This window comes from Talpa europaea, assembly GCF_964194135.1.
Source record: "Talpa europaea genome assembly, chromosome: 3".
NCBI lineage: Eukaryota > Metazoa > Chordata > Mammalia > Eulipotyphla > Talpidae > Talpa > Talpa europaea.
In genome coordinates, this window is record NC_140069.1 from 41,762,631 (window position 1) to 41,783,071 (window position 20,441).

General features: G+C 34.0%; 1 protein-coding gene across 3 annotated transcripts in view; it reads right to left on the reverse strand.

Annotated features, from left to right (window-relative positions):
- Positions 1-9,177: 9,177 nt before the first annotated feature.
- Positions 9,178-20,441, reverse strand: part of ZBTB10 (zinc finger and BTB domain containing 10) — a gene marked incomplete at both ends in the record, with an annotated part of 30,849 nt that continues 19,585 nt past the window's right edge. For 2 of the 3 annotated variants that reach the window (XM_084230898.1, XM_084230896.1), the window contains 4 exons: positions 9,178-9,483; positions 9,747-9,919; positions 10,125-10,301; positions 14,241-14,339. In XM_084230898.1, coding sequence (XP_084087024.1) covers positions 9,178-9,483; positions 9,747-9,919; positions 10,125-10,301; positions 14,241-14,339 — 755 coding nt within the window. The remainder of the gene's footprint in view (positions 9,484-9,746; positions 9,920-10,124; positions 10,302-14,240; positions 14,340-20,441) is intronic. The other variant, XM_084230897.1, reaches the window with a different exon arrangement.

Below are 20,441 nucleotides of genomic sequence, written 5' to 3' on the forward strand. Positions count from 1 at the left end.
ATTCGGACCATAGGGCCTCCCAGGCGGCACAGGGGTGGAAGTCAGCGCTTTCATGAGTTCTGATCCTGGCCAGGGAGCTAGCCCACATGACGCAGCAGACCTCTCCTTTCTCACTTGTTGCTCCCCTCAGCACTGTATTTCAGTGGATCCGCCTGTACTGATCCCACTCTGTCTCTGGTGAATCCTCTCACCCCCTGCACCTCTGGCCTACACTCCGGTTCCTGTATGCATACATAAAAATAAATCTTCAAAAAAAAAATAAATTCTGACTATGAAGAACTGTCCAGCATTTGCTTCATTTGACATACACTTAAAGAGTCCACAAATGAAATTGAGCAACACAAAACTCACAAGATTGTCCTCAATAGAGCTTGCAATGGGAAATTAATGTGTCTGAAACAACATTCTCCTAGTTCAGTTTGGTAACATCTTTCCTCAGGAGGTTGATGGGATGGAAAGTGATTTTCAGGTCAGATTATTTTGGTTTACTCGCTCACAGGATTTGTATTTTTTTAGCTGGATCCAAGATGACTGACAAGTCTCATTTACTGACATATCTTTTATGAATGTAGATATGGAGTATCCCATTCTTTAAAAAGTTATGCAAAAGTCAATGTCATAGTACTCAATTAAGGTTGAAACCTAATATAAAAGAAATTTTAAAATGGTTCAAGTGGCAATAGAAGGGTCTAGATTAGAAAGGCATACATTTTTATCCTCTTATGAAGCTCTGAATACATTTGAGTTTTATGTATTCTTCCTCACTTAGGAACCAGGTATCGGGTTGGGGAAAACAGCTTGTATAACTGGGATATGACACTTAACAGAATTCCTATTAAGGTTTTATTGTTTAATCAAAGCTAAGGGGGTTTCTATCCTTTTTTAGCTAAAATGATGCTGCCAAAATATTAAATCTTGTTGCCACCTCAGACTTGTAATTCTGGAAAAGAAATAGAGACGGATAGAAAGAAAACAAGAACCTATAGATTAGGATCAGCAAACTGCCTACTTTTGTAAAGTTTTATCAGAACAAAGCCACTATTAATTTACATATTGTCTGTGGCTGCTTTAGATGTAGTTGTGGACAAAGGCCTATACAGAAAAAGCTTATTTACTCCTACTATGGAGTCCTGACTGAAAAACAAACTCTAAAACACACTCGGCAACATGAATTATTAGAATTCTGAACGCTGAGTAGATAATAGTAAGAGATTAATTTTAATGAGTTTTAAGTACACTATAGTAAAAAAAAAAAAATATATCAAAAAGATACTTAACTACTACCTTAAGATAACATGGGGGGAAGAAAGATATGTCTGTAATTTCATCAATGAAAAAAAAGTGACCCTCTTTCCCTAAAACATGTGAAATGAACATTAGCAAGTGAATGCAACTTTACTTAACCTTTTTGTTTCTTGGATAGGAAATCTCTAGACCAAAGCTCCTTCACCATCTAGGTTCCGAAAGTAGTAAGAGACTCCATTAAGGTGTCAGTTTCCCTGCGGAGAAAAATGGGTCTTGAGAAGAAAATAATGCTATAGACCTGTCCTATATATTATAGGTATCTACAAAGAGATATATTCCTAGCCCAGAAAAAGATACAAATGGGTAACATTTTTGTTTGCCAATCAAGACAAAAAAAATTAAGGTCATTTAAATTGTAAATGGATAACAAATAATTTCACCCAAAGACTTATATTAAGATGTATTTTCAAGGTAGAAGTATTATTTTTCTTTTTTTAATTATGCAGAAAGGGACAATACAAAGGGTGGTATATGCATAAATTTAATCTGCACCATTTTATATTTTTAGTCATTCTATCCATCGATTCCTCCTAACCACTCTTGCTTTTTTTAAAATTGCCAAAACGAAGGGCCATTAGATCAAGTTCCGTGCTTCATCCTATCCCAAATGGCTTCTAATAGAATTGAAAACGTAATATATACTTTGATCTCATTATCCATCACAGGTAATCATTTTCTCATTCAGGCATTCAAAATATATATAAAATATATGTATGACTAAGTAAGAGTAAAATGGTAGTTCACATTGAGTGTGGCATAAGTCACCAGTAGTACAAAGAAGGGCCAGCAAATACACTACAGTAGCAGAGTTGGCTACCTTCAGAAGGCAAGAATAGTATATAAAAGTTTATGACTAATGGCTCCAAAAATTGCCTCCAGTGGCAAATTTAGGACTATCCATGAAACACAAGTGTCATACCTACATATATAAAACTCTAGTTGCACCCAAAATCTTAAAATAATTCCTTCAGATTCCCTTTGCTATATGGCCCTAGACTGGTACTCCTGTAATTATTTGGAATGAAAGGATTTAATGATTGACAATTGAAAAATCAGAGTGGTAAATATGATTTGAATAATTACCTAGGTTTCTAATGAAACACCACTTCCCAATTTAGAAATCTAGGTACTAGAAAAATCCAACTGGATGACTCAACAGGGGACAGAGCTTGCACTAAGCCCCATGTTATCTTTCACATAGTAAAATATAAATGCCAACACTCCATAAGCCTCTTCACAAACAAAAAATCCTAAAACATCAGATTAAAATCTTTACTGATGCATTGTTGCATCTAAACTGCATCAAGGTTAGGGGTTTCCCTTCTAGTTTTTCATGTCTTCCTTATATACACAGAATGTTAAGACATTTAGATGTTGGTGGTCATTAATTTAAAACAACTACATTGCAGCCCAGTGGCTAATACTCATCACCCAATGTTTCAAGTTATGGAGATGGGTGAAAAAAACAACTTGTGTTATTTCTATAGTAAAATTTGCTATAGTTGAATCTTGTCATTGTTCTCAGGTGTATTCATCTACAGATTTACTGGAGAAACTAGACCCAGAGGCTCAGTGTGATGCCACATATCTTGTGCTCTGCAACACAAACTTTTATTTGGTGTATACTTTTGAGCTCAGAGTATGTGTCAAGAATTTGAGTACACTTTGTGGCCTCTTTAATTTCAAGGTTTCCCCTAATCAATTTCTCAAATTTATTGAATGAGCTTGACATAGGGAAGTATACTAAAATGCACATACATTAAGTCCTGGGACCAAAAACTTACTGCAAGTCATTGTAGTCACCTGTTTGGGAATCATTTTGATACGTTAAGTATTCTTTCAATCTAAAAAATCTACAATTACCTTGAAATTATTTTATGTATCATTCCTTTGCCAACTATTGGGATATGTGTTGATTGTCTTTTGCGAAGGTTTATCTTTCACTAAGATTCTAAAATACAGTTATGCTTTGAGTTTTCCTATTGCTGGGAAAAAAGAAAACAGTATTTGGCTGGTGGTGAGAAAGCATTAACAATGTGTAAGGCATCATGTAGCTATGGTCACTAAGTTTTTAGTCACTAAATCAATGAAGAGATTCCCTATACGACATTTTTAAAAAATCTTTCTTTAGTTCAAAATTCAGAAAGTTATGATATAGATTAAGATTCAAACAACTTCTTAATCTGATCATAGCATCCAAGAATTAAATTTCCTATACCAGCCTCCACACATAAGTCTGATGATTTGTAGTGAAAAAGAAGGCTCATATAGCATTTTTTTCCAAATAGCTAATAAACATGATCTATAGATTTCAATTGTGTCCTTTTTGTGTGTCAAAACATCTTCACGAAATATTTATGCACACATAATTTTAAGAGTTCTCATTAAGCAAAACAGATAAAATTGACAGCACAATCTGAAATAGAAAAATGTTCGGCTGGTACTGCCTTAGCCTTAAGCCAAAATGTGTATCAGGTAATCTTTCACTTTTCATCTAGAACATCTACAGTGGTTGTAGATTTATTTTTATTCTGACACATTTCATCTTTGGACATTTATTAAAAACTGCTTTTTTAAGTATTAAGCTAAGTGGTTCCAAACTTAACCTCTCAGAACCATACAGAATATATCAACTTCTGCCACAATACAAGTTTAAAGATACTAGGTAGTGTCTTTATAGGCTATGTGGGCACTAGCCCACCCCTACACCTCACTCCCCTTAATTTGCACCTCTCCGAAAGAATCTTTTATTTCTTTTGTAAAGTCTGGATACCTGGTTATTCTATGACTTCCTTTTATCTATCACCAACCACCAAAAACTCTGAAAAACTAGTTAACTGTATTTTCTATTATTAAACAATCTCAAAGACTTACTAAAATTTGTTATGTTTACTTACTATCCATTAATCAGCTAATATGTAGTAAACATGGGGTGAAAAATTTTAGCCTTCAACCTCATGATTTATAAGCAGTTTCTAGTCAATCTGTTAAACCAAATCATTCTCTTAATAATACACCTTGGTGGAGGGAACAAGGCTATTTTTTTAAAAAATGTTTTCTAACTCCTGTAGCAAATCCTAAAAGATGAAAGACAACATGATTTTACGTCACTGCTATCTATTAAAGCAGTTTTCCACACATTACTAGGAGGTAGTTTTAGTCATTTATGCACTTCATATAAAAACATACAAATCAAAAACCCTTATAATATTCTATAGTTCAAACTTGTAAACCTTAAGTAGATATCTGAATTATACATAAGTCAAAGAATACAAAGATATCCCCCTCACCCCAATTAATCTGAATTAGTACACTTTTAATGCAAAGAATCCTGAATTAAATGTCAGTCAACAAAATTCACAAAGCCAGAAGCAGTTTAGTGCTCACAAGTTTATATTTTTAGGGTTGATATTCTTGTGTATTTTCTAAATACACAGACAAAACATTTTTGGAAGTTTACATACATGTCGTAGGACACTTATACTAGGTAGGTAAATTACATTAAAAATTGGTCTTCGTAAAAGATCTTTCCAAAGAGCTTTTACAAACAGCAGGCAGAAGAAAGTGTTCTTTTATGTTTACAGTGTTTAAAATGCTGATTCTCCCATTTCATAATGGCCTCAAACCATCCCTCTGAACCCAAAATTTTGTTCTCAATAGCCAGTGTACTCCAAATTTAAGTACCCGATGTCATAAAATTCAGAACTAGAAAACATCTTTTAAAGTGTGCTTATCCCAAACACATTTTAAACTAGAATTCTTCAACTTCATTTGAAAGCAGGGATACAGCAGGAAAAAAACTTTCCATTTTAAATCCTAAAGTGACTAAGAAAAAACACCTGTCAGTTTCTAAGCATGTATATTATGTACCATAGTTAAGTTTAAGGATCTGGGTGACTGAACGGCACAAAAATTGGGGTTCAAATCTATTTCAGTTAAAAACCATCCTTTAAAAAAGGAAAATGCCACTGCCAATAAAAAGCATGTGCTACACTGAGCTTGGATATCTTATAGTCAAGTGACATAAGGATACTTATCTGGGGGAGGATTAGACCCTCAAATTCCTAACACAGCTGTTTTATAGGGAAAAAGTCTCCATAGACTCCTCTAAAGAGCTGAAATACAAAAGTTGCTTAATGAGGCAGCAATTTTAAAAAAGAACTTGAGTGTCAGAATCAGATCTGGTCAAAACCCAGCTCTACCACTTAGCATGTTACACTAGGCAAGTTAAATTAGGCAAATTTCTTGGAGCCTTTACTCATCTAGAAGATGGAGATAATAGCACCTAACCTTGGAGGGGAATCGATAAGATAATGTGAAATGCAATCGTACATGTAGGCACTCAAAAAAATTTGTTATTTTAGGAATTCATTGTTCAGAAAAATAAATCTCTTCATGCTGTGTTGGAAAGATCCTAAAAATACAGCTTGTGATTTTTTAAGCCTATTTTTATTACACTTTCATTACAGAAATCCAGTCATCTTCAGGGCTTTTACACTCTATTGTATTAATATAAATGTCTAAGCCCTGACGCTTTCACTTCCTATTTTCTCCTGGATTTCCAATTCTCATTTCTTCTTTTCCTCTAGGTGCACATGTATTAACTAAGATCTATTATGCCTCTATTATGTACCAGTGTTCTAAGCGCTTTACCTCACTTAACTCATTCATCTTCCTCTTCTCCATCAGGATGGCTCTACCCAAACCAGTTAGTGTATCCCCTGCAAATTTGAAAGCTGCACACATTACTGTTCAGTCTCTCCCTCCCTTTTACCTCTGAATTGCTTTGGGTGACAAAATTTAGTGAAGTTTTACTAAGTAGCCAGTATTTTTCATATGAAAAACAAGGGAAAATAACTATGACAAAGTGGGACCATATGGAAGTAACTGTCTCTGAGAATCCTAAGAAAACAATACATTATCTTGACTTATATGAGAGGGTGTGTTACTACAGAGTAAATAGGAAACAGCTTATTCTCTTCCCCTTCATTAAAATTAAAAGCTCTAAAATACTTCTCATTTAAAATATAAGTTACAAGAGAAAAATTCAGCGACTGTGTAACACATAATTCTGCCAAGGCTCCACAGACAAAATTATGAATACTCCATTGTTACCTCTCTGAGACCAATCATAAGTTCTTAGTATCTATCAACTTCCTGAAATTGTACTGTAAGTCAGAAAAAGAATATACTTAAAAAAATAGAAACGTCCAGTAGTATACCTTAGTACTAAAACTATCTTTTAAAAAGATCTAAAAGGGAAAAGGCAGTCCCTTGGAGATCATGAAACAAAATAAGTTAGGCAGTCAGCAAGTAGAAAAATCTGTCAATTCTGTTTCTGGTAAAATGTTTACTTTAAAGAAGAAGTTTTCATATAGGCTGAGGCTAATATATTTTCAAGAGTATAAACATTTTTCCTTTGGATTACCTTTCTAAAAACAAACTTTTAAAGTATATTTCAGTTGACTAAAAATATAGCCAAATCTGTCACAACACAACATAAAAGGTAACGGACAATTAATAGAATATTTTAAATTAACAGTAACAAGCCATCTACATCAAACCTTGCTTCCAACTAAGACCAAAACAAAAGCACAACAATCCCGTAGTGTACCAAGTGTGTATTTCAATTAACTGTATGCATTCTAACAAAAATTTGGTCATAATTTACCAGATATACATAAATCATTTAAGTAGTAAAAGAAAATTCAGTTTAAAGAGAGTAAGTTCATATCTTGAAGAAAAGGAAAAGCACATTAAGAATGTAAAGCCAAGTCCAGTTTCTATGCAATAAGTGACTGTAGTCTAATAAAGCAGATTTAGGTGATTTTTCAGATATATATCTTTTCTCTTTAATATATATTTATATATAGACAGATCTACCAATTGTAAACTATGGTTTATTTTAAAGGAGGGGGATAAATGGGATGACGAAATCTTTATACTATACTTACATATTCACAAAGCAGAACATTTTAAGTTTAAAATAACTTTTTCATAGTATCTTTGCCCAGCTAACTTCTACTTTGGACCCTACCAGAATTACATTTTACTCATTTGTCTAGAACATTCAGAATAAGATGTACTCTTCAGTCTTAAACAAAATCAAACCAAAACTTCATATTTGTTTTAAAGTTATGTAGAAAACTACAGTAAAGTTTAGATGACCAAAGATGCATCTAACCATGTAACTGTAACTTATCTTTGATTTATCCAAGCTGAAACATCAATGTCTAACATTACACCATTATTCTAATGAAATTCAGAGACAATGAGAACACTTGTCTCTTAAACTTTTCAACTTTGATCAGATGGAGCACCAAAAGAATTAGGTCCTTAAAGAGTACTCTGCAATTTTTTTCCACACGACTAGTATAATTTAGTTACCTGATATAAAAATAGGAAAATAACTCAATTTTACTTAAAAGAAAGCTGAAAATATGAAGTTCCTCAATCTTATATAATATACAATATGTTCCTGATAAACGTGCATGTTATTATTACATGAAATGTTGCTCTAAGTTCAACAATCAGCTAATTCATCTGTCATTACACTACATAAAATCTGACATTTTCAATTTAGTACATCACCCCTTGTACCCTGAAGAATTTAGTTAATAGAATAAATTGTAAAGCTTCTCACAATATTTTATTTGTAAGATTTTTGCAGATTGTTGAATCATGCTGACTACCAGAAGTATAGTGACTTTAATGAATTGGAAAATAAATTATCATAATTTCAAAACACTCAATATCCCAGTAAGTATGAAACAAAAGAGAATGCACTTTTTGTGTTAATTTTAATGATAAAAAGGGCACAGGAGTAAAAACCTGATATTTCACTTATTTTGCATAACAAAGCTAACCAAACTGGACATGGAGGATAAATTATAAAACAAATCATTTTACTATTGTTTCTATGACTTTTCTTCTGATTAGATTTCTGTCTTTTCAAATAGGACTGAGGTATAGTACACTGGCAAAAAATAAAGAGGCAAACAAGAATAGTGCCAAAGTAACAGATACCCAAAACCAAATACCATGTAGGAAAGGTCATATAGTAACCATTTATCAGATTAGAGCAGCAGGAGAAAGTTACTTCTAAATCATAATCATTTTAGTGGTATTTGTCAACTTCGCCATGGTAACTTTGCAACGTCATTCTTCATTTTGTGAAGTAGTAAAATTCATGTCAAAAAGGAAAGGGGGAATGGAGGAAGTCAGTTAGTTCATACCAATAAATTACCTCTCCAGTTCTTATAAGCATGCCCATTAGCACGAAACTGAGAAATATCTAAGACTAGAAGAGACTTGGTTTAAGTTATGTAGCAAATTAAATCGAAAATACAGAAAAGTAGAACCAATGGGGTTGAAAAAGCCCCTCACTGAAAATCTGTATTAAAAAAAATAAAATTAATAAAAATAAAAATAGAAACAAAACTCTACTAGTACAAACTAGTCTGTGTGGTTTGATAGAGTGATTGGGTCGACTGTCACTGTACTCTCATAAATGGATTTTCTTCATTCATGCTAAAGTGGCACATGAATGGAAGTTCTTTAAGGACAGGTACTATGTTTTATAGGACCCTAATAGTTAAGTTACTGTATATCCTATAAATAAAAAATATTTTTACTTTGATAACTGACTGAAGATGTGGGGACTCTATGTAATCCAACCACAAGGTTGTATGCTGTACAGTCCTGTGCAAATATAAAAAAAATTTTTTGCTATAAGGCTTTGACCCTACAGTTTTCACAGCAACATAACTACCATCCAGCATGTACCATATTTTGCAAGCCTTCAAGTTCAACAATTCAAATTGTCGATTCATATGTCCAAATGCAGCATCCTTGAGGAGTATAGTAGGTCAGTTAATCATCTAGAGACATACAAACATCTCCTGATTCATCCCATCGAGATGGATCATTCTGATCTTCTCCATCATCAACCAACTCTTCATCAGCTTCTCCCACTTCATTCTCCTCATATTCTTCATCCCGAGGGAAATCTGTATCCTGTCCCTGATCTACACCTTCTTGCCCTCCTGGTTGTGATTTATCTGCACAGTCTACACAAACACCATAGCGTCGAGATCCATGTCTTATTCCAACACTGGCTGCTAACATGAAGATCTTCTTACACACCATACATTTGTATTTTTTATCCTTTTTATGCACCTAGTTGGAGGGGGGAAAAATCCAGTATAAGGATAGAGTAGGAAATAAAGTGCATCAAAACCAAACCACCCATTTAATAGTGAAATTACCACTGCTGTTCTGTATCAAGCTCAGCATCAATTCTCTGTTAAATTATATTCTTTGTTTAAAGCAATATATTTAATCATCGGCTGTCCTTGAATTTACAGGTAACATTGTTAAAAACATCTTGACATTCACTAACAAATATAGCTTATCTCAAATATCAGTTTAAAGTTACTCACCAGGGAATGTCTTTTTACATGTTCTCTGCGAGTAAACAGCTTTCCACAAATATCACAGCTAAATGATCGGACTCCCGTGTGAATGAGCAAATGTCTTTTTAGTGTTCGTCTGTATTTGGCTACATAGCTACAATGAGGACATTTTAACTTGTTCATGATTAGAGATGATTCACCTTGAGAATTGAAAAAACACACACACAAAAAAGCAATTATTTTATTATATATTAAACAGAAAATGTGCTGTCAAAAGCCCTGAGAGCAGGGGTTATTACAAGGCTAGTAGTACTATATAACTTTTTAAAAACCCTGAATGTGGAAGCTTTAAATTGCTAAAAATTCTTTGAGAAGTTTGTAGTTGTTTAGTTGACTAATACTTGCCATTTTCCCAAGTATCTTGTTTTGGCCAAGATTCAGGCAATAATCCATACTTGAAATCATTCGAAGCACCTGGTACCAATCCATACTTGAAATCACTTGAAGTACCTGGTATCAATCCATACTTGAAATCGCTTGATGTGCCAGGCATCAGGCTATACTTGAAATCATGTGAAGTACCTAATGTAATTGAAAAGTGATTTTGAAGTAATGATAGTAATAAAGATCTGTTTCTTACAACATAATTCAGTTATAGGGGAAAAATTCAGTAAAGTGACATTTGATTGTGCATGGAAGACAAATGAAATTACCCCTTTCAATACTGTGTTTCAAACATATTCAAAACAAAACTTCCTTAAAAGTTGCTATTCCCAAGTATCATTTGAGCCTATCATTCTGAAAAAGCACAGGTGTAGAATAAGATAGCCTTCTTACTATGCCCAATACAGTAACATAATCTTGCTTTAATAATCAGCACATGAACATGTACTAAGTATGAAAGATCCAAACGAAAATTACACATTTAAAGTTCTTGTTTTATTAGACAACTTGTTTGTTTTGTAAGAAAAATTAGGGCAAGGTTACTGAATGTCCTGTTGGAGTTCATCAAAACTTCTTACAACTTGTAACTATACCATGAAATAAAAGAAAACTCAGAAGGCAGAATCAGAACAGCAGATACCCATATTAGGGTATTTGTGACTGAACATCTTCAAACCAGATAAAATAGGATTTATCTCTTCTAGATTTACTTCTACCTTAAATAGTCATCCATTTTGGGATGAATCTAGGGATCCATTGGTAATATGAACATATCCAGAATCCTCCCCAAAGCTACTGCCACACTGACATAATCAACCATCAAAATCAACTCTTGCCTCTGAATTTTCAATAGTCATGCCTTAGTTTCACACTTCTTACCTCTGCCTTCCTAGAGTTTCATCTCAATGCTTCAAGTAGTAATCAGAGATTATTATAAAACATTAAGTCAGAGTACAGCACTACTGTGTGGAAAGGTCTGCAATGAGTACCCATCTCACTCACAGTAAAAACCAGAAACTTTCAGAGAAGATCAGGGATATTTACGGCAGTATGACCATATAGTGCCAAAGATTTCCTATGCCCTATAAAGCTTTATCTGATTTTGCAGGTGTTTCCAAAGACTCCCTTGATTACTTCATTCCAACCATGCTCATCTGTGATGTTCCTCCATGGTAAGATGGCACCCAAACAGTCCTTTCCAGAATATACACATAACTGGGTAGCAATTTATTCATTTTCCTCTGTTAGACACCCATGAATTTTATAAAAGGGTACTTTCCAAAATGGATTTTCTATTATTTTTTGTTTATTTACCAGTCACACTCCCTTTTTAAAAAAATTAAAGAACTTAAAATCTCTTTAGAGAAAGCATTAACGTGCCCAACAAGCAGAAAGTTTTCTAGGATACTTAAAAACTGCACTTCATGACTATTAATGAAAATTGTTTTGTAGTTAGAATACTTTCATACACTTTTTTTTAATGTCAAAAAAAATCCTGTAAAATCTTACTATATAATTTAACTATAATGCTCTTCAGGGAATGTTTTCAAAAACCTAAGGCAAGACACCATATCTGTGGGAAACTGGGGAGGGGAGGGGAGCCTATGAAAGTGGATCTATCAATTTTAAGTTTCACACATTCCTAAATAAAGACTGAACTGTGTAATGCATATTTCTTGTCCAAATCAGCAAAGTAGAGTTAAACTGCAAAAGAACAAGGACTATGCCTATTATTACTCACCTTTTTATTTTTAGTGTCCAAAACATGCATTCTTCAATTATTTGCTGAATAAAGACATCTAGCAAATGTTAATATGTATGTATTTTTTTGCCTGCTCAAAATACTTGGTAAAACTAATATCAGAAATCATGTTAGATATGCTTGATATCCCCAACTATTACTACACAGAATGAAGACAGAATAGTCCTAAAATAATTTATGAATTGATAATTTACATACAAAATTAGATTTCCATTTGAAATTCCATGTTTCTCTATGAAACCTATAGTAAAATTACAAAAAAATCTATGATACAGAGACACCATACCATACCTTGAATACAAAATGATACTTTGAAAATTAATATAGCCTCTTCCTAACGTCTCATCTTTCCAAATTCTTATATCCTATAAAGATTACTTGGATCAAGTACAAAAGCAGTCTGAACAAAGGTATTGCCTTTGAAAGTCAATACACTGAAAGACCATTAAAGGTCATTAAATATCTACTTCAAAACTGTGCTTGCTATTTAGTAATATACTCTGGTTATATTATCCCATAAGGACAAACTAAGAAGAAAGCAATGTTTTTGAAATAAAAATCCAAAGACAAAGGCTGATCTTAGTTGCAAAAATCCTAATGGATTAAAATGTCCCCTAAAGAGGAATGACTTTAGATCAAGGATTTGCTTCTTTTGAGAATGAGATAAATTATATGGATTGCTATACGCTGGAAATATTTTATGTGTACATTTAAAATTTTTACAATGAAATCCATTGAATTTCATTGAACCAGATTTCTAAACCAAGAACGCCAAATGGAACTGAAATTCTTGGGTTATTAGCCATTTTCTGTGTAAGTGAACAAAGTATTCAAAACTCAACCCATCTCAACTGTAAACTAATTTCAGCAATGTTTGTAAATTATTTTCAGTTGTCATGAGAAACCACATTATGGCAATTTTTTTGAGATTATGATTTAGGTTTGAATTGTGTATACCATATTCAGAAGCCCCTGAAAGCAATTTCAAAGAGTACCTCTCCCAATTTCAAAACTACAGAAATTCAACCAATGAACATCTACATTCCTTTATGCATCTTCAACAAATGTTTTGCCACATAGGCTTTCTGGCCAAGTATACTATAAACTTTTATGCACCATTTGGAAACTTGAGTACTTAAATCATGTCAGCCTTAAATATAATGTTCCTCATAAAACTTTCTTCTACATAACCTCAACTAAATATTACTTTTATCACATCCAAAAAATTAAATATTGTTAGACTATCATTTAACTCATACTATACACATTCACCAATTTCCCAAAATGCCTTCACATTCTTTTTTTTTTTTTTTGACCCTCCATATAATCAAGAATGACACTGTGCATTGAATCTGGTTCAATGACACTGTGGTCTCCTTGAGTTTAGTGATTCTTCTGTTCCTTCATGGCTTTAACATTTTGAGTCTGGACTGGTTAAATCTATATGAAAATACTATAATGCTTAAGTGATGGAATGTGCCCAATTCATGCATCATGTCAGTAGGCATGCTATTTCAGTTTCTTTTATTACTAGTACTAAGTTTAATTTAATTACTTGGTTATGGCAATGTTCAGCAGAACTCAAATTTATTGGAAAGGTGTCTTCCCCCTCTTTTTAACTGGAACTTGTGGGGTAGTACACTGAGATCAAGTAAAGATGTTATTACAACCCTCTGACCAACTATCGTGGGATTAACAGCAATACTGGTGATCACGAATGAATTCCCGTGGAGGTTTCAAAATAGGTATTTTTCTAAATGAATCATTCTTAGCATTCTTCTATGAAAGAGAGTTACCTCCCTTTCTCTAATTTACTCATAATACATGTGTATTAGTCTCTGGAATATTACAGGTCATTTGATTTTATTCGTTTTTTTTTTTTTATTGTGCAGCAAAGCTTCCCCACCCCAAGTACAGTTGATACATAGTACTTGTTAGAATTAATGTTTTATAGTCATCAATAACTATACTATTTTACACTAAAGCTAATTTACATACATTAATCAATCATTCACAATTACCATTCATATTCCATCTGCACTCTAGCAGGAAGCCAAACTATTAACTTAGGTGCTTTAAGAGTTTAAAAACCTCTAAATAAAAGGTTCCCTTAAATAAGAAACACTATCCATTATATTTTACCAAGCTTCCAACTGTCAAAAACATACCTACTACAGATTTAAAACATTTACATATAACACTCTCCTCCACAGGAAAGAAACTGTAGCAGGTCCTTAATAAACGTAAGCACACAAACACTTCCCAATCCTCAAATCCTTTTAAATATATTCTTACTTAATTCCTACCGTACTTACCAGCATCACCTCCATCCTGACCAGAGCTGGCTTCAGTCAATAAATTTGCATTCACATTTCTATCACAATCTGGCCCTGAGAGTAGAGCACCATCCAGATCTGAAAAGGAGATGTAGAACAGTTTGTTATTTACAACCATACCATAGCCATCATTCAAAACACAATCTCCTTCTCGGAACTGATTTTTATGCAGACTGAATAGAAAAAGATATCTTAAGTATTGGATACCTTACATGTGCTTAACACTGTGAGGCATAGAAGCATAAGACATGTTTTCAACCATAAAAACAAGTGCACACAACAGCATGAAGTGTACAGAATAGGAATGAGTGTTAAGAGTCAAGATGAATACAGTGCTTGAGCTCCATCTGTTACTGTCTATGACCAGGTGCCTTTGAGTTTCTGCCTATGCATATATCGATATGGTATATTTGATTTAGAAATTTAATTAAATCATGTAAGTATTACAATTATAATGCCTGGCACACAAAAGATAGTTGCTACTACTAGTACTAAGTACTAGAGATATACAACATGACTATTTCTGTGTGGTTCAGAAGTGGAAATTACTAGATAAAATAATTTAAGAGGTAATTCCTCAGTTAATCTTGAAATATGGAAAGGATAGAAAGAGCATAAAAGAAAAAGCTGTACTAATGAGATGAATATTTTTAGTTCCAAGCTCTAAATTTCCTTTCTCTGGTTCCATCCCTTCTACTTCTCTAACACTGTTAAACTGAGGCATTTACTACTGTCCTGGATTAGTTAGTAAAACCACTGAAAGTCTTGATCTCCTTGCTTCTAAAATACAGTGTTCCCAACAATTGCCAGTCACCTCCCTAAAAAAAAAAAATCTTAACATGCTCCTTTTCTTAAAATCTTCAATGGCTCACCAGTTTGTAGTATAAAATTTAAACTCCGTAATGTTTTTATTAATACAATGTGTCATGATATTCAGGTTCCTGTTTATGGATCTAGTACCACTTAACTGATACTACCTACTCTACTCTCTCAATTACATTAAAAATCTGTGATTTTTTTAAAATGCCACTTTTGATGAACAATCTCTCCTCTACCCTCCCATTAAAGATTCACCTTTGGGACCACCATCCTGTACATCTCTGGATTCCTTAATAGTTGTAAAACAAAAGCAAAAAATCAAAACAAAATTTCCTCTTTTACATAAGCAGATATTTATTAGTAAAATACTTGGGGTGAGCAAATAAACTGTGGCATATTCATATAGGAGAATATTACCCAGCATGGCGAGTATAGTACAGTTTAGCAAAATCACTGAACTGATCTGGTACTGGTACTAAAGTACTAAGAATCCAGTAGAATTTACCAAATTGCATAATGATTCAGAGAAAGAGTAACTGAAAATGATCCTCAAGTGGGCATGAGGGTTGGGTCATATAGAGAGCCTTGTAAGCCATGGTCAGGATTTTGGCCTTTATTCTAAAATGTGGTAAAAGGATTTTTATACAGCTCATTATTTCATCTGCCTTTATATAAACTAGTCTTGGTGTGTGGGAAGAACTGATAGTACTTGGTGACAGACTGAATGGGGGAGGGGGGAGGTGTTTGATGGTAATGAGTTAAGTTTCTAGCCTTATAGTAATAATGGCAGCTAAGGAACCCTGGATGAAAACCAGATTTAGAGGGAAGAAGATATTTAGGAAGTTTAGTTACAAACATACTGAGACTGATGTACCTAAAAAAAGGCAGTATAATATGTTTGAGGTGGGAGGGTAGGAGCTGGGCTAAGAGAGTAAGATCTAGATCTTGTCTTGGTTCAAATTCCTGCTTTACACTTTACAGCTGCATGACATTTATAAAGGTTATTTTGTTTCTCTAATGTAGTATCCTCAAAGTGTTTTCCAAGACCAAAAAGAATACTGATATCATCTGAGAGCTTGCTAGAAGTAAATTCTGGGGTCCTATCCCTAATCTACTGAATCAGAACTTGGGAGGTAGGGCCCACTAATCTGTATTTTAATAAACCTTCTAGGTGTTCCAGATGCTTGCTAAAGATTGAAGACCATTTTATTATAAAAGTAGATAAAGAGTTTAAGGATCCTATGAGATGATTAAAAGTGCTTTGCTACTGCCTGGCATATAGCAAATGCTCAAAATTTTAATTATTATTATTTTTTTAATTTAAGCTTCCACGTGGACAAAGTTAGTACCAAAGGTTATAGATCTGACGTGGATATTAAAATGTCTAAGTTGTCAGAATAGATATGATAAATAATGCAATGGGGGGCCTCCCCGGTGGCGCAGCGGTTGAGCGCTGGGTTGCGAAGCTGCCTGCAGCCTCTGCAGCCGGTTCGATCCCCGGCTGCTCCCCGGCCACCGGAGGAGGGTCCCACATGGTGCGCAGACCTCTCCTGCCGCCCGCTGCTCCCCTCAGCAGTGTACTTCGGTCCTTCTGCCTGCTCTGCTCCCCGCTCTGGCTCTGGTGAATTCTCTCACCCTCCCACGCTTCTGACTGAACCCAGTGCATGTATAAACCAAACAAACAAACAAATAATAAATAAATAAATAAGACATGCCTCTAGAAAATTAAAAAAAAAAAAAAATAATGCAATGGGACTGAACAGATGAGACAATGAGGAAAAACCTTTGATCAAGTATACTGAGCAATCTTAGCATTTTGAACTAGGGAAGGATATAGACTTTCAAGGAAAAGTTACTTCAAGCAGTACTTTGGCAAGTCCTCCAAGAATTAAGATGAGAACTGAAATATGCATTGCTTTCATTTCATTGAATAAAGACTGAGCACCTGGGAAGTCACTGGTGATCTTAGTGACAATGATATTGGCTGATCAGTGAGCCAAGTACAAAGAATGAGTGACTTGTGTTGCAAAAGAAAGATGATGAATTTACAGTATAATTTTTTGAGAAATCTGGCTGTAAAAGAAGTGAAAAAGAAAAGAATTTTATTGTGTTTAACAGTAAAAATTATAAACACATTTGAATGCTGAAGGGAAGTCACTAAAATGGTATGCCACAAAGAGAAGGAATGATCCATTTTATAAGATTGTAGGGTTCTAGAAGCACGTTTGGGTACTTAAAAAGACAGTCAGTATATATCGGCATTCAAGGACATTCGGTTTCCTTTTCTCTGTTAGGGTAGAATAGTAGAATGCAAAGTTATTTTATTGACTAGAGTAAACGGGTTGGAAATCAGGAAAATGAACAAGTAGTTTATGTGAAAAGCAGCAATTAGAGTCCTTAAAAGTTCTTCAAGAATAGTGATACTGGGGCCTCCCTGGTGGCGCAGGGGTTAAAGACAGTGCTATCAAGCTATTGCCAACCACTGAAGCACAGAATTCGATGCCCAGCCACAGAGGTGACCCACGTGGCACAGCAGACTTCTCCTGACTGGCCCTCTGCTCCCCTCAGCAGTGTATTTCAGTAAACCAACCAGTTCTGTTCCCCATTCTGTCTTTGTGAATCCTCTCACCGCCCTTATCTCTGGCTTGCACCCCAGTTCTTGTATGCATAAATAAATCTTTGGGGGAAAAAAAAGAGTACTGATATTGTTAGGTTTTATTTTGTCCTGTATTCATCACAATGTATGACAAACGGCTTTCCAACATATATTAAATATTGGTTTGAATATTCTGATTTTTCTTATATTATTAAATTTCAGTTGTAATAAATGGTATTTGAAGAATACTGTCTCAGTTTTTTTGTGTATTATTACACTAAAAGATATCTATAAATTGAATAAGTAACTACTAATAATGAAATTTCATTAAACACTGATATTTACTGGCCCTGTTTTCCTTTGAAACACTAAATAATTTTAACAATCAAAAATAAAAATTTACAATTTATCCAAACAAATTTACTGGGTTTCTCAACATCTTTTTAAAGTTATTATTCTGAAGTGTACAGTCTTGAAATTCAGCAAAGTCGGTTTGTAAATCCAGGGGGTTTCTATTTACATAACATTCTTTAGTCATTTGCTTACAGCTTTCCTCTTAGCTAGTTCTTAAAATAGACATTTCCTGTCTCTGACACCAATTATTTAATTATTAGAATTTAATTTGTGATCTTTAATGCTACATGGACACTTAAAACACCTTACCCTAAACTCTTAATAAATGGCAAACTTACTCTTCTTTTGTTATACAATGTTTCCTCTTAAAAACAAAATCATATCCATGCTACAGATACTAAACCTTGTTTGAAAGGCACCAAACACTTGGCTCTTGCCATCAGTAACATTTCAAAATAGGTGAGGCTCTTTCAGGTTAGGCTGACAGTAAGCTTTCACAAATAGCAGGCTTAATGTAGGAATCAATATATCGTATCACTGCTATATTTTATTGATACGACAGAAGCCATATCAATGGTACAGAAGCCAGACAACCAACCACTCACTCGACACAGGAATGAACTTTGCTTCACTAGGAAGCAAGAGCAGTAACTCTTGGCCATCACCTTTTCCTCTAAAATTATAGGATTAAACAATAAACTCTACTATACCTGCTTTTGTGACCTTCTTAGAGAAATGTTAAAACTTAGCAAAAAGGACGAAGGCTCTGGAAGAGCTAAATGCCCTTTTTGATTTTAGTATATGTGCTGCCGAAGCAAACACTAAATGCCCTTTTTGAAGAGCCATTAATATTAAAACATTTGTTTCAGAAGATAAATATTTTTCTAAATGGTTACAGGTATATGTGTGCTATGCAATACCATTCAAATGACAAGCATGAAAAGATAAGACACACACGATTTCCTTATTTTTACAAATATCTTTCTCCCAGTGAACAGGAAACAATAGACCCCTGCCCATCCAAAATCCATACCAAAAAAAGATTATACATCAAGCAGCAGCAAGTCCTTTTCTATATGCTGCCTCATTTAATTTCAGTACATTAACAATAGGAATATTCTTAGGCTCAACTTTATGAAGAAACTAAAGTAAGCTAGTGGCAGAGTACTACACTGTTTATTACCTAACTGTATTACATCAAACCTATAGCCCTGGCACATGAGCAATCAAAAAACAGTACAATTTGCAAATCTGAAAATGAGAATGCAAAAGTACACTCTTAAAATTATTTAAGTGATACCTGAAGGTTTTACCAAATGAACAAAAATAAGCCTTACCTCTAAAAAGTGTACTTACTATCAGTTATCACATCAGTTAACACATTTTTGCCTATCTAATTTGAAGCAATCTCCTCCTCAGAATTCCCATTTTTATATAATACTGATTAATCATGTTTTTTTAAAAGGCATCTTATTCATGGCTTGAAAAAATCTGTTTACTAAGCAATGTATTTTGCAAATGATATTTAAAAGAATGGTGTTAAGTCTCAGTCTCCGCCAAACAAATTGTTTAACAATCATAACTACCTTCTTTAGAAGGAAAGCAGTAGCAATATTTATCCCATTCCACAAACTTTCCCTATAGTAGTTAATCTTGATGCTTGTGGTTATACATTTCACTTGAACCAGTGAGCTAGCTACCCTTCCAAATCATCTAGTAAGTAGTAGCATACAGCACCTTCCTATTAAGTGCTAAAGACGACTATGTTGGGAAGCTCATGCCAATTATTTTGCCTCTAGTTCTCAAAATTCCAAACATGAGGGAATACAGAGAGATCCAATATTTCTAAAAACAAATATTCTTGAAAAGAATGAAATTAGAGGACATGAGCAACTGAGCTATTAGAAATAACTAAACACCCCCACTTTATAAAAAGTCTTGAGATAATAAGATCTACTCAATTTCCATATAAATTTATACCAGCATCAAGTTACATCTTTTGTTTTCATAAATAGGCATCATTTTTTTTCCCTCTTCATTCATTGTGATGGGAGCTTCCCCCCACCCCTCAGTGGAGAGTAGCCAATATATTATATAAAAGCACCCTTGATAGTTCCTGTAGTAGTCTAGAAACTTAAATAGTAGTTTCCCTTCACTCCTTCATTGACTGCCCTGTCATACTGAGTAGGCCCACTGTTTCTTCTTTGCACTATTCAAAGAAGGCTGTTATTTCTGCATGGACCAGGCCCTAACAGGTCCCTCCAGGTCCCTCTCCACTCCAACCCATGAACAACACCCTCCAAATATTTTTGTATTAAAGACAAATAAACAGACTTAAACTCTGGTTAAAAATCTCTCATTACCTTGGAGACTATAAAATAAAATTTACATTTGCCATGTCAAACAAAGAT